General features: G+C 42.5%; 1 protein-coding gene across 3 annotated transcripts in view; it reads left to right on the forward strand.

Annotated features, from left to right (window-relative positions):
- Positions 1–1,691: 1,691 nt before the first annotated feature.
- The window catches only part of Gcfc2 (GC-rich sequence DNA-binding factor 2), a 30,145-nt gene continuing 17,430 nt past the window's right edge, over positions 1,692–14,406 (forward strand). For all 3 annotated transcript variants that reach the window (XM_055596357.1, XM_055596358.1, XM_055596359.1), the window contains exons 1-7: positions 1,692–1,934; positions 4,101–4,229; positions 5,385–5,609; positions 7,273–7,370; positions 9,627–9,742; positions 12,023–12,209; positions 13,330–13,453. In XM_055596357.1, the coding sequence (XP_055452332.1) occupies positions 1,715–1,934; positions 4,101–4,229; positions 5,385–5,609; positions 7,273–7,370; positions 9,627–9,742; positions 12,023–12,209; positions 13,330–13,453 (1,099 nt within the window). In that variant the 5' untranslated portion in view covers positions 1,692–1,714. The remainder of the gene's footprint in view (positions 1,935–4,100; positions 4,230–5,384; positions 5,610–7,272; positions 7,371–9,626; positions 9,743–12,022; positions 12,210–13,329; positions 13,454–14,406) is intronic.

A 14,406-nucleotide genomic window follows, 5' to 3' on the forward strand; every position in this document is an offset into this window, starting at 1 on the left:
TCTGATTTAGGTGCCAACAACTATGTTTGGTAACTGTGCACTCTGCTTTATGAATGTAGCCATATGAGCTATTTTGATGGGTAATCAAAGCCTTTCTGACAAACAACAGAAGGATGCTAAGCTGGATTCTGGTTGCGGTATGATGCAGGTGGTAAGGCCGGGAGTCCAGGTGTCTAAAGCATGGAATCTGACACTTACGGAAGCAATGCAAACCCTTAGCCACAGCTCTGACAGACCAACTCACCTTCTGATTTTACTCTCTCTAGGCTGTCTGGGACCCATACAGGCGTCAGTGTAAAAACACAGTTCTCACCCCAAAGGGAGTTTGAGTTTGGAGCCAAATGGGTGACCATGGCCCTGAAACAGATTTCTGCCTTTCCAAGTTGCATAGTCAACATGGAAAGCTTACTGAAGATTTTATAGTAACAGAAAAAGTCAAGTCACAACCAAAGCGTTTTTAAAATACACTGCCCGAAACGCTAAGTGAACAGAGTGCTGTGAGGAGATCGCAGCCACGGGTCTCAGTTGCTGTCCAAGAGCATCCTTGCTCCTTTGACTGGCAGAACCGGGCTCTCCCCTGCAGACTTCGCAGACGCTCTCCGGAATTCTCACACACAACGTGGGCAGATCTTACTCCGTCAAGTGGAACGCATGCTTGAAGCCTCTCCGGCTGGGCTCAAACAAGGCTCTCGGGCTGCCAAGCTGCTCATCTTGAAAGACCCCATATCACCCTGAGTTGAACAGAGTTAAACATAGCTAATGCCATGCCATTTTGCGGTGTACCACAGTTCTGGGAAAAATAGTAAAGGCCGGATGGGAACTAAAAATTACTCTGAGAAAATCCAGCTAAGTCACCCCCCTCAAGATATCTGCGGTCAAGGCTGCCCCAACTGAGCCAAAAACAACTTTGTCCTGACCACCCTCATGGGATATCTGACAGGAGGTCCGGCTGAGATAGGAGTCCTGGGAAAAGCAACATATGGCGGCACTAGTCAAGGTCGTCATAATTGTTATGACCACCCAGTTCCTGGAATTCTGGTGTCCCTGCCAACCTGATTCATGTTATGGTTTCATGTGAAAGAGCCAATCAGCTCCCTGTAACTATGCTTCTCGCTTCTATATCAGTGCTTCTGCTCTAACCCTATAAAAAAACCCAGCTTTCTACCCGGTAAGGCGCGTAAAGTCATCTGAGTGACTTTCCGCCCGGGTACCCGTGTATCCAATAAAGCCTCTTGCTGTTTGCATCCGAACGCCTGGACTCGCTGATCTTTGGGAGGGGGTCTCTCAGATGAAAGATACCCTCAGGGGGGTCTTTCAATCTGTGGGGCTGCAACAACGGAGAGTCCCGGAATCTCTTCCCCAGGACTCAGCTCTCAACTCCGGTCAGATCCGAAGTCCAGTGCCCCAAGACAATGATTTGATTTTGCTTATTTCTGAGCTTATCATTTACGCTTAATTCCACTGTTTATCCCCCACCCCCGTCTGTCTGCTCGGGGTGGGGGAGGAGTGCAGGCCCCCTCCCGGACCTCGGCCGTAGGAAGTTCCGAGAACCCCTGGGCGGTGCTCAGCTATCCCACTAGGAAGAAGGAATCGGCTCAACCCGTGCACCCGGAAGCCGCCAGCCCCGCCGCACACCTCACAACCACGCACGCGCAGCCCGGGGCGACTGCGCAGGCGCGGAAGCACGTCGGGACGCGCGCCGGCCTTGTGGGATATGGCGCTCAGGCCTCAGAAGACCTTCAGGCGGCGCCAGGTGGAGTCCAGCGACAGCGACGGCGACGGCGCGGAGGAGCGGAGCGCCGAGGAGCCGGCGAAGGCAGGCGGAGGAGCCGAGGGAGCCGGGCGGCCGCGCGGGGCCCGCGGCGCCCGGGGCCGCGTCTGGGCGAGTTCCCGGCGCAGCCCCGGGGCCGCTCCACGCGAGGACCGCGACGCAGGTGACCGCGCGGGAAGGGGTCCGATCGGCGGGGCCCTGTGGCCGGCCGCACTCGTGCTCTGCGAAGCCGGGGCTGCTGGAGGCTCCTGTAGATCGTGGTAACACTTGGCAGTTTGCGCCCTCGGGTGACCCACTCTGACGTGCACAGCCATGGATGCTCACAGTGAACACAGATCCTCAGAGAGGAGTCGAACGGTTGCTGATGCTGTTAGCTGTTAGATGTAGACGGAAGTCATGTGCCTCAGAGCTTCCTAAGAACGCCTGCCAGTTCATTAAAAGAATAAGACACAGGGTTTGGAACGTTGCCATCTTAAAAGTTAACTATCTGAAACGACAGAAAAAAAAAGTAGATGAAAATAATGTAAAACGAGGTGTTGTGACTGAGATTGGTGACACTATGAACTATTCCATTTGTGTGATCAAATACAAAGTCTTGAGGGCTGGTGAGCCCGCTCAGCAGCCAGGAGCACTGGCTGCTTTTCCAGAGGACCTGGGTTCTGTGTCCGGCGCCCACTGGAGGCCCGCTATAACTAGGAGTTTGGAAGCCCTTCTCTGACTTCGTTGGGCACCAAAGATATGCGATGTACATATGTGTGTACACACAAACATGCCTGCACGGGTACATGCAGGCAGAACATTTAAACTCCCTTAGTCTTGAAGTCCTGGCTTTCTCCCTAGTATTTTTGGCCCCATTAAAGAATATTAGTGATTTCTTATATATGCTTACTTGAAAATGAAAATAGATATACTTAATAGTGTACAAGATGATTTGAAATATGTGTACACTTTGGGTTGTTTACATGGGTCTAGTTCATTTTTTTCATGGTGGGAACACAAACTCCTCCAGCCGTTTTCAAGTAGAGCGTACAGCACACCGGTACCAACCGTGGACACTGTGTCATACAATAGATAACCTAAACTTGCCCTTGTAAAATTTTCTGACTTTTGCCAACATATCCCCTCATCAGCTCGGATTAGCTGCCATTCCTCTCTGTCTCTATTTCCTTCAAATTGATTAGATTCTACGTACTAATGAGAACTAAACATATTTGTCCTTCTGTGCGTCGCTTATATCACTTAAAATAATGTCTTCAAGGTTTGGCTCTGTTGGGGCACCTGTTCATCTAAAGTTTGAATGATCTTTTGAGTTTTTAACAAAATGTGCCAGTCATCTGGCTCACCTTGATTAAGTATACTGAGGCCAGGACTCATCTTCCCTTCCCTTCTTGAGCAGCGGTTCTCCAACTTCTTTTGCCTTTAAACTCTCTTTGTAACTCTTAAAAAGAGAGGTCCTGCTGGGTGCGGTGGTTCACAACTGTAATCCCAGCACTCAGGGAGGCAGAGGCAGGCAGACCTCTGAGTTCCGGCCTGGTCTACAAAGTGAGTCCAGATAAATAAAAATAGAGGTCCCAAATGTTTCCATGGGTTGTTTCAATTTTGTTACCACTATCCTTAAAAAGATATGTACTCGGTTTAATACGTAACAAAATTAATACTTGTCATCGCTTCATCAACAAATGTGAGTGAAACTGGCTTCTTTCAAGTCTCCTGTTGTGCGGTGATAAAGAGTACAATGACTGTCTGCAGGCTGGGATCGCCGCCTTTGTGCTGAGGCGAGGACTTTACCACATTTGTGCCTTCTTGTTGCACAGTCAACACAGGGAAAGGAAAAATAACATGCCTATCAGGATTAAAGTAATTTTGATTTTACACATTCTCTGACAAGACCCTGGGATGGCCAAGGATTGACCATGCTTTGAGAATCACTGCTTTAGCGGAACCCAGTGGCAGTAGGCATGCTAAGACGTGAGCCGCAGCTTTATTCCTTCCATGTTTTATTATTTTTAGTTATTTATTTAACTATGCATGTATGTGTTTGCATGTGTGAGTATGTGTAGTGTGACAGAGGCCAGAGGTGCCAGATCCCCTGGAACTGGAGTTACAGGAAGTTGTGAGCTGCCTGGCACCAGTGCTGGAGCTGGACTCAGGTCTTCGGCAAGGACAGTATGTGTTCTTGACCTCTGGTCCACCTCCCAGCATCTCCTTTAAAATGTTTCCCTGCTCCAGAGCATCACGTTGAATTAAGAGGTAATCTTATGAATTGATGTTTGTTTTAGTTATTGATTCTAACGTTTTGACTTTTTTGCTTCTAATGGTGTCCTTTTAGAATCCAGAAAAGCTGATCTCTCCTCTGATGAAGAAGAAGGAACACATCCCTTATCGGAAAGTAAGGATGACCAGAGTCCATCCTCCAATAGCTCTAGTTCTCTGGAAGAAAAGGAAGTTTCACCCATAGGTTGGTAATTTTTGTCATTTTATGTAAATAAGTTAACTAACTTCCTTTTTTGAGACAGCGTCTCACTTTGTACCCCAGGCTGGTCTGTCTTTTATTCTATAGCCTAACTATATCAAAATCACCATCTGCCTTCTGAGATTATGATGTACCCCTGTGCCCAGCTCTAAAGAGTACTTTATCTACCAGTAACTCTTACTGTTGATAAGACAGTAAAAAGTATGGAGCAAATAGGTCCTTATTTACTACATGATATGCCCAAGGTCAGACAGCTTTTAATAGCCCAGAAAAGGCGCAAAGCAGGGAGTTTGCGCCCTAGTGTGCTCTTAACTGCTGAGCTCTCCCAGGTAGCTCTGCCTCATAACTAGAGGCTGGTAAGATTTGTCTGTGAGAATGTTGCTGATTCCAGCTATAGCATGTCCTGAAGGAGGACAATGTAATATGTGTATGATACTCACAATGACTCAAAGTGGCATAATGTACATAATATATTTTATATAAAATATATATTTTATTTATATATAATTTATAGTTTTTACTTATATATTTATTGTATATATTTTGAATATGCACACATGTACACATACACATGTATGTATGTATCCATACATATATGTATATATGTGTGTGTGTGTGTGTATATATATATATATATATATATATATTTTTTTTTTTTTAAGAAAGATTGGTTAGTTCAGATGTTAGCACATAACCACCTCTGGATCATAATCTCACCCAATGCTCATTAATACTGTTTCAGATATTGATTAACTAAGTCTGCATTGGTATTCCACTAAAAAAGTTAAGAAGTTACCATGGACCTTACTTTATGGCCCATGAAGTCAAAAATGTTCATCTGGCCCTTTAATGTAACTAAGATATTCATAACTTGTTTTCTGCTATCTAGACTCTTTTTTGGGGGACCAGTAACACTTCAGACCCTTTTGGAACGGTGTCAGTGTCATTTCCCAGTAGTGCGACATAGTGTGTTTTATATCACTATTATTATTTTTTCTTTATTGACTAGACTTTGAGCCATTTGTTACAGTCATGTAAATCTATCTGAACAGTGAAATTTTATGGTGCCTTTTTGTTGCCTTGAATGCATGGAGCATGCTCTTTAGCTTAGGTTTTCATTGTCCTCTTCATTTGTTTCAGTTAAGATCCCCGATGCAGCTTTTATTCAGGCAGCCCGCAGAAAACGTGAGTTGGCCAGGACCTCACGTGACTATATTTCATTGGATGTAAACCATCCGTCCACCACTTCTGACAGTAAGAGAAGCAGTGAAGAGGACCCACAGAGTGATCCTGATGACCATGAAAAGAGAATACTCTTTGCTCCAAAACCTCAAACACTCAGACAAAGAATGGCTGAAGAAACATGTATGTATTTAATTTACTTACCAGTATATAAAGATGACATTTTCGTTATAATAGTGAAATTTCTATTTTGTCATTACAGTGTTTTCTGTTATTTCTCAGAAACCTGGTATGGGAGCTGGGGATGTAGCTCAGTTGGCAGAGTCTTGCCTACCATGCATGAAGCCTTGTGTTCAAGCCCTAGAACCACATAGACCATTTGTGATGGCTCATTCCTGTAATCCTAGCACATAGTGAGAGCCTGTATTACCCCTCCCCACAGACACACTCAAAGTAGTACCCAGCTGAATCCCCAACACATGTCTCGTGTTGAGTGTTACTATTGAATTTTATTATCAATTTGGTCCACAGTGTCATGGCTTTTAAATGGTATGGTATTATCGTATCGTTACTTCCGGGTATGTGTTGTGATGTTTTCTATTGCTGGATCTCTTCCTGGGTTTTTGATGGGTAAAAGAACTGTACAGTCTTGTGTTTGAAACATTGGAAATTATTGCAGCCTTTAGATAGTCTTTTGGTAGCATGGAAGATTCTGCAGAATTTAGGTTTCATGTGCTAAGATCTTCCCTAATATTATGAAACTTAACCCTTTCCAGCAATGCTTAGGTTGCAAAAGGCTGTTCTCATTTGTAACATGTATGCCTTACCATAGTTTTCTGCAGAATAAAACTGATTCCTTGTACTTAGAAATTTTTGTATGTCTGAGACACCATCTCGTGTATCTAGGCTAGTCACAGACTTACCATGTAGCTAAAGATGACCTTGAATTTCTCGTCCTCTTACCCCTGTCTTAAGTGCCAGAATTGTATAGGTATGTGCAACCACATGAGACTTAACGCAGTTGTGGGGCTTGAACTTAGGGCTTAATGTGTGCCAGGCAAGCGTTCTGCCCACTGTGCTACATTTCAAGCTTCCAGAAACTGTTTTTAGATGTTCAGTTCTTAGGTGTGAATAAAGTGTTTTATTTTATGTGTGTGAGCTCGCACAGTGTAGTTGTGAGTGCTTGTATGGGCATGTGTTAGTCAGGGTACACATGTGTGAAGGTCCAGAGGACAAATCGCAGTAGTTATTTCTCTTCCATCATGTGTAATGGGTCCTGGGATGGAACTCGGGTCATTAAATTCATGTCAGACACCTTTAGTCGCTGGGCCATCTTGCTAGCCCTATTTTCTTATTTTGTGTTGTGTGTATGTTTGAGTATGGGCACACACATGCCACAGTGTAAGTATGGAGATCAGAGGACAATCTGTGGGTGTTGGTTCTTTCCTTCTACAATGTAGATTCTTCAGGACTGAACCACGTTGTCAGGCTTGATGGCAAATGTACTTGCTGAGCCATCTCAGTGGCCCACAGTGACATCTTTAATGAGATGCCAAACCTTTCATTCTCCCCAGCCTTTTCTTTAGGGGAAGCAGGTGGTTAGAAAGGAAAGGCTGGCCCTGGCGTCTAGTGGCTACAGTTCTCATTGCGAGAGAGTGCTCTGAGCAGTTATTTAGCCCTGAGTTAGATCTCCTTTTTAAAATGAAGGTACTCGCTCCCTGGATTATTATGAAAAGGAAACAGCATTTGAGGTGTTACTCAGCAGGCATGAAATAACCCCAAATTTAAGTACTGCTGTCAGGCTGGGAAAAGACTGAGTTTTACTGTGTTCACTTCTGTTTTATAGCAATCGGAAATGAAGAAGCAAGTGAAGAGAGTCAGGAAGATGAAAATGAAGATATTTGGGAACAGCAGCAAATGAGGAAAGCAGTTAGGATCACAGAGGTGATTATTTTTATGCTGTATTTGCTAGCATCCTGAGAGTGCTGTAACAACCCAGTGACTTTAACTTTACTTTTAAAACTTTGTCCTTTGTGTGGGTGGTGGGGGCCACCCGTGCTACAGTGTGTGTATGGAGGTCAGAGGACAACCTTGTAGAGTTGGTTATGTCATTCCAAGGACAAATTCTAGAGAGCAAACTTAGTCGCCTGAGCCATCTTGCTGGCCTGAAACTGCTTGTTCTCTCCCAGTGTGGATACTGTCAGGACTGCTTCCTCTGGAGGCCCTCCATGAAAACGACTCCTCGCCTTCTCCCAGGTCTGTGCACTGGGTGTTCTGCAGAACGGCAGTCCCGGCCTCTGCCTCCCATGCCTTCTCTGCATCACTGCTCTGTGTTGTGTTAGCGTTTGGGCTTGCCCAGAACAGCCAGTGTGTTCTCATCTCTAGATCCTTCCTGGGATACAAGCACGAAGACTCTGTAAGCAGGACAGTTTTTAAGTCCTGTGGGTAGAGCTTGCAAAAGACTACCATTCAGCTCACCACATCCAGATCTGCATGTGATTAAAACTAAAAAGTGTAGGTAAACCTGTGATCACCAGTTTGGAATTTCTAATTAGATAACTTACCAATAGACTGTTTTTATAATTATGAAAGACTTAATTTATTTCTCCTCACTTTTGGCAACATCAATGTATCAAAAATATTTTAAAAAAATATTTTGAGAAGAAATACGACCGATTCTTACTCTCCAGCTCAAGTTTCCCAATTCCCCTGTTTTTGCTGCTCTTCGTTTCATAGACCTGTTGTTCTGATGTATACCAGAGGTTCCAGCTTTCTTTCTCATGGGGTACGTAATAGTACAGTGCTTGTCGTAGTGCTATTAACTTCATTTAGTAAATACTGAAGTCCAAAGAATTTAATCAGATTTATGCCCTGAGAACTTAAAACCATCAGGAAAAGATAATGCAGATAAATTGAAGAAATGTAAGATGGCTCATCAGGTAACAGTGTCACCACAGAGGTCTGGTGACTTGAGCTCAAGGTGAGGAGAGAATGAACTCCACCATGCTGTCCCGTGACCACACGTGATGCCCATGTGTGTGCCCATCCACAGACATGGACACACAGTAATTTCCCTTTAGTAACCACTCTGCTTACTAATGACAAGTGTGCTTCTGTTGCTACTGCCTGACTCCTCCAATGGTGGACTCAGGCTGGACACTAGGCTAGTTTCTTTATCCATCTTCATGTGGTGTATTTCCCATAGTCTGCCTAAAAGCCAGCTTCACAAATGTGGCTTCATCAGAGCTTGCAGCTGTAGGAACTGGAGGGAGAGCTCAGTGGTTAAGAGCACTGGCTGATCTTCTTGAGGACACAGGTTCAATTCCCAGCACTCACATGGTAGTTCACAAATATCTGAAACTCTAGTCCTAGGGGATCTGATGCCCTCTGGCCTCTGTGGGCAGCACATGTACTTGGTGCACATACACACAGGTAAGACACCTGTACACATAAAGTAAATCTAAAAACAAAAGTTGCAACTGTGAGTTAGAGCTTGAAGTCCAGCGATGTCGGGTATGGCTGCTAGTTTTCATAAGCATGACACAGATAGAGTCACCTAGGAAGCAGGGACCTCAGTTGGAGAATTGCTTCCATCAAACTGGACTCTAGAGAAGCCTGTGGACATTGTCTTGATTAATGACCGATATGGGAGAGACGCCATCCCCCTGTGGGCAGTGCCACCTGGGCAGGTGGACCTGGGTTGTGTAAGGAAGCAGGTGAGTGAGCCCTAGAGAACAAGCCAGAAAGCAACAGTGTTCTTCCATAGTCTCTGCTTCATTTCTTGTTCGCAGGTTCTGGCCTTGAGTCTCCTTGATGATGGACTATTGTTTGAAACTGTAGATGAAATAAATAAACACTTTCCTCCCCAAGTTGCTTTTGGCCAGTGTTTTATCACAGCAACTAAGAAGCAAACAAGGACACCCTGTTTCTGTCTAGTTACAGGTCATTCCAGTGATTTCTAACAATCGCAAGAATTCGCAGATCAAAATTGACTTGACCATCCTTCCTTTTGGTGAACATTTTAAGTAGCATTATTTACAGTGGGAATTTATTTTTTCCTGTTTGCAAATAAGAATGTGATGGGAGATTTAAAAAATGGTTTATTGTGACCATGATACTGCAAAGGCATGGAAACCTTACTTAGTTTCCTTTGTGTGGTAAATGAAGTGTTTTTTAAAAATAATTTTTTACATTTTTTAGGGACAAAACATAGACCTTTCCCACAGCAGTAAATCTCAAACAGTGAAGAAGTTTGATACTTCCATTTCATTTCCACCAGTAAATTTGGAAATTATAAAGAAACAATTAAATAATAGGTGAGTAATGTTTATTCTGTAATTTACATCTATCCTAACGTAAATTATATAATGTATACTATATCCTAATAGTAAAAAAGCACTAATGTTCTTTTAATTATTATTTAGTTATTAAACAGGTTTTTAGGAAAAAATTAATCTCTTATTTTACCACACAAACACAGCAGATTTTTTTTATTCTTGTGGGTCTTAATGACAGATATTCCTTTCATACAAAACCAGTAATTACATTGTTTAACTTAATGTTACTATAGGCATTTTTCTATACTTGTGCATTTTGTCTTTAGAGACATGGTCTTGGTTTGTGGCCCAGCTGTCCCTGCACTATCCTCTGAGTTCCTAGGCTACAGGAACCTCCATGTGCTTCCACCACATTCCATCATTCTTCTCCATGTATTAAATAGATACATGTAGGTGACTTCTACAGTATTGAATAAGTTCAGTTCATGTGTGTCTACAGTTAATTTATTGTAATTCTTTCTCTGTTCTAATTCTGTCTATGTGTTATAGTAGTGAACATGTTGCTTTGTTGTTGTTCTTTGGTTTTTGAGGTTGGGTTTTACCCTGTAGTCCAGGCCAGCCTCAGACTTCACTGTGTAGCTGTGGCTGGCTTTGAACTCATGATTGTCCTACCTTAGCATCTATACTGCTGGGATTACAAGTTTTGTGCAATAGTATTGGGGTGTGTGTGTGTGTGTGTGTGTGTGTGTGTGTGTGTGTGTGTGTACATGTGTGTTTTTGGTTTTTTTTAATACATTAGCAGGGGAAATTAACCATGACCAAGAGCTTATTTTTATGATTCTTGGTGTAGTGTCTTCCTAAAGCAAAATCCTTTTTTACATATTGACAATTACCCCAAGCAGACAGTGCTAACCTAATGACTACACTTTTGCTAAAATTAAGGCATGTCCTGTCAAAAGCCATTTTGTTTGAAATATTTTATTATATAACGTATGCAGAATCTAGTGTCTGCCAGTGCCTGTGTTTATGAAATAGGTATAATGGTCAGGGTTTGGTTCACCTAAGTGAAAGTCTGGTACCAGTGTGTATTCGATTCTGCTGCTTTTTAAAGAACATCTTCAATTTTTTTCCAAGGTGTGTGTGCACATACATATGTGGTACATGGGCAGAGTCACAGCACAGCTTTGTGGAGTTGGTTTTCTTCTTCCATCTTTACATGGTCTGGAGATTGAACCCAGGATGTCAGGCGTGTGCATTATTTCTGAGCCATCTCACTAGCTCAAGATTTGTTTTTTTCTTAACTGAGGATAAATTCAAATTTTCCTTACCTAGTATCTATAAGTCAGCTTTAAAGTAATTCAGTCACATTACAGAAAATACCATTGTATATTGTTTGCTTAAAGATATCTTTTATAAAGGTGTGCGGCGTGCAGAGTCTATTTTGTGGGGTTGGCTGACTCCAGCCACCGTGTTTGTCAGTTGCGTTCATCACACCGCTCTGCTGGAGGGTTTGGTATGTCTTGTGGCATGTTGGCGATACAACACAGAACTGAGGAGTTGCAAGAGCAGTTCTGTAGCTCTAGAAGCTAAGGGTACTTGTGTCTGACCTGCAGCAGAATGAAGCTTGCCCACTCCTAAGTGAACGTTCTGAACCAGTGATACTGAGTGACATCACTTGAGCAGATTCAGCACTGTTTCCCAGGGACATTCATTATTGTTCACTGGCATTTTAATTAGCTTTCCTTAGCATAAAACAGTCTTCAAGCTATTATATTTAGAATTATATGTACACCAGAACCCATATGGTGTTTCTTGAGGGACTGTGCTTAAGAGAATTATCTATCGTCAAAGAGTGATAGAATGCCAAAGGCAGTGGGTCACTCACTGATGTAGATTAGTGTTTCAGACATTCTGAGTAAATGCTAATTTTAACTGTGTTAGATTCTGTTTTGAACTAGTTTGAAAAAAAAACTGGTGGCAACAGTTTCCTTGGGGAAGCCAACTTTCTTTTTGGTATCATTTTGTACTGGTTTATTTAAAAAAAAAAAAAACTTTAAAAAGTCTTTTTTTTTTTAAATAAACTAGTTGAAAATAGAATATAATACAGTTAAAACTGGCATTTACTTAGAGTATCTGAAACATTAATCTACATTGTACTTTTTTGAGAATGGCGATTGTGATCTCCCTAGCCACACAAGTCTTAATAAATCCAGGTTTATATGGTAATCACTTTCCTTGGTTTGTGTGAAAACACCTTCTTTAGAGTACTGCTTAAAAGGAGAAGTATGAAAAATGAAGCTTTCATTTTATCTTATTTAGATTAGCATTACTGCAGGAATCTCATCGGTCGCACCAGAGAGAATATGAAAAGTACGTGCAAGACATCAAGAGTTCAAAGACTGCTATTGAGAACCTCGAGAACACATCAGATCAAACTCTAAACTACAAATTCTACAAAGGCATGAAAACTTACGTGGAAAATATAATTGATTGTCTAAATGAAAAGGTGTGTATAAACATGCATGAAGAGAGAACCCTTCCTTATTAGTCAGTTAGCAAAGAAGAGACAGGCTGGCGAGATGAGTGAAATGGCATGCAAATGTGAGGACCTGAGTTCTGATTCCAGGAACCCACATCAAAGAGGAATGAATGGTGGTGTGGGTTTTCAGCGGGCTCTTACTGTATACCCCAGGGTGGCCTTGGCTCATGATTCCGCTCAGCCTCCTGAGTTCTGGGAGTACAGTTAGATATGCACCACACACATTTTAACATAGTACTGCACATTCACTTAATTAAAACACAGCTGTTAATTGATTTTTGTTTTTGTTTTGTTTTGCTGTTGTAAGTAAAAAAATTTCAGACATACGTAACACAAAAGTTTCATTTTTCTGTTAAAATTTCAACTAAGACATATTACTGGAAAATAAAGCGAATTGCTAAGTATAAGTAATTTTCAGACTTATGCAACATATTGCCAACATATTCTCCAGAATGAATGATGGTTTATTATTTTGCTAGATTAATAAAAATAGATTTTGTAAAATGTCTGCTTTGAGCACAGAAAAAGTCTTTTGTTTATTAGCTGAATGTGGTTTGCCTGTGAACAAGGCCCAAGTCTGGAGCCTACCCACCCAGACGGGGTTGCTACAGCTGTATCCTGGAAGCAGCTGTCAGGCACTGGAATGAAGTGACTGCTCTCTGGGACGTAGGATTCCAGTTTCACCTAGTCACACATTCTGTAGCATAGCCCTCCTGTCCATAGTGACGCTTCCATTTTATGAAGTTTGCTCCAGTGCCAGGGCTCAAACCCAGGGCTTAGATGTGCTTTGCAGGCATTCTACTGCTCAGCCACAGCCCAGCCCCATTCTTCAGTTTCTCATATTTCACCATCTGTCCTCCCATTTCTTCCTCTCCGTTCTCCAAGAGGGACCCTTCCTCTTACCTGTCTCTCATGCTCATTCTCCTCACTCCATATCATTTGGTTTCATATTTTGTGATAGTTACTTGCACTAATGTTGGAACTATTTATTCAGGAATTGAGTTATACATGTGATTGCAAATAAAGCCTTTTACTATTTTTATAAGTCGTTATTGATGAACTGCAGAATGTCACTTTTGTTTTTCAGATTATCAGCATTGAAGAACTAGAATCATCTACATACACATTGCTTTTAAAACGGTCAGAAGCTCTTCTGAAACGGAGGCAAGATGAGTTAAAATGTGAATCATTGTATTTGCAACTGTTACCACGTTAGTGTTTTTTTATATTACAGTATCATTTTTGAAGCTAACTTGCCATATGGAGAGTAAAAATAAAAATTAATTCTGTACTTTTTTAAGAAAAAGAAGAAAGCAAAATAAATAAATAAATAAATAGATAAATAAATAGATAAATAAATAAGAAAAAGAAGAAAGCTATTTAGTTAGGGTCGATATTGCCGTGATGAAATATCATGACCAAAAGCAAGCTGGGGAGGAAAGAGATTATTTCACTCACAGTTTCATATAACAGTTCATCATCGAAAGCCTTGAGGTCAGGAAGTCAAGCAGGGCAGGTCCCTGGCGGCAGGAGTTGATGCAGAGGTCGTGGAGGGATGCTGCTTACTAGCCTGCTTTCCTATACAGCCATGGACAAACCTACGGTAGCTCCACCCACAGTGGGCTGGGTACGCCCCATGAGTCACTAGTTAAGAAAATGCCCTCCAGGCCTGCCTCCAGACAGAGCCCCTGGAGACATTTTCTCAGCTGATTTTCCTTCTTTCTGATTATTCTAGCTTGTGTCAAGTTAGCATGAAACTAGCCAGTACTAACCCTTTTTCTGTATTTTCACACTAATCCCTCATAAAGTGTATTTTTAGGTGTGTGTGTACATAGGGTGTGTGCAGGAGTGTTCAGGGACCAAAGGGTATAAGATCCCCTGGGACCAGCATTACAGACACTTAACAGTCTGCCATTTGGGAACTTGGAACTGAACCCTGGTCATCTGGAAAAGCAGCCGAGCATCTCCACAGCCCCTTGTCACTGAGTGTTGATTCCCCATTAGTTGAGCAGAGTGTGGAAATGATTTCCCAGCGTCCAGCTCTGTGGTGGAAGGCTGCACAGGCTGGTCTCAGAGGACTTGGTGGGCAGTGGCCCCTCGGTTCTGCATGCCTCGCTGCAGCTGCACTAGTGTCTTAGCTTGGGGAATGAGGTCCCGTGTGGCT

The sequence above is a fragment of the Psammomys obesus genome, unplaced genomic scaffold (genome assembly GCF_907164565.1).
Source record: "Psammomys obesus unplaced genomic scaffold, mPsaObe1.curated_primary_1811, whole genome shotgun sequence".
Taxonomy (NCBI): Eukaryota; Metazoa; Chordata; class Mammalia; order Rodentia; family Muridae; genus Psammomys; species Psammomys obesus.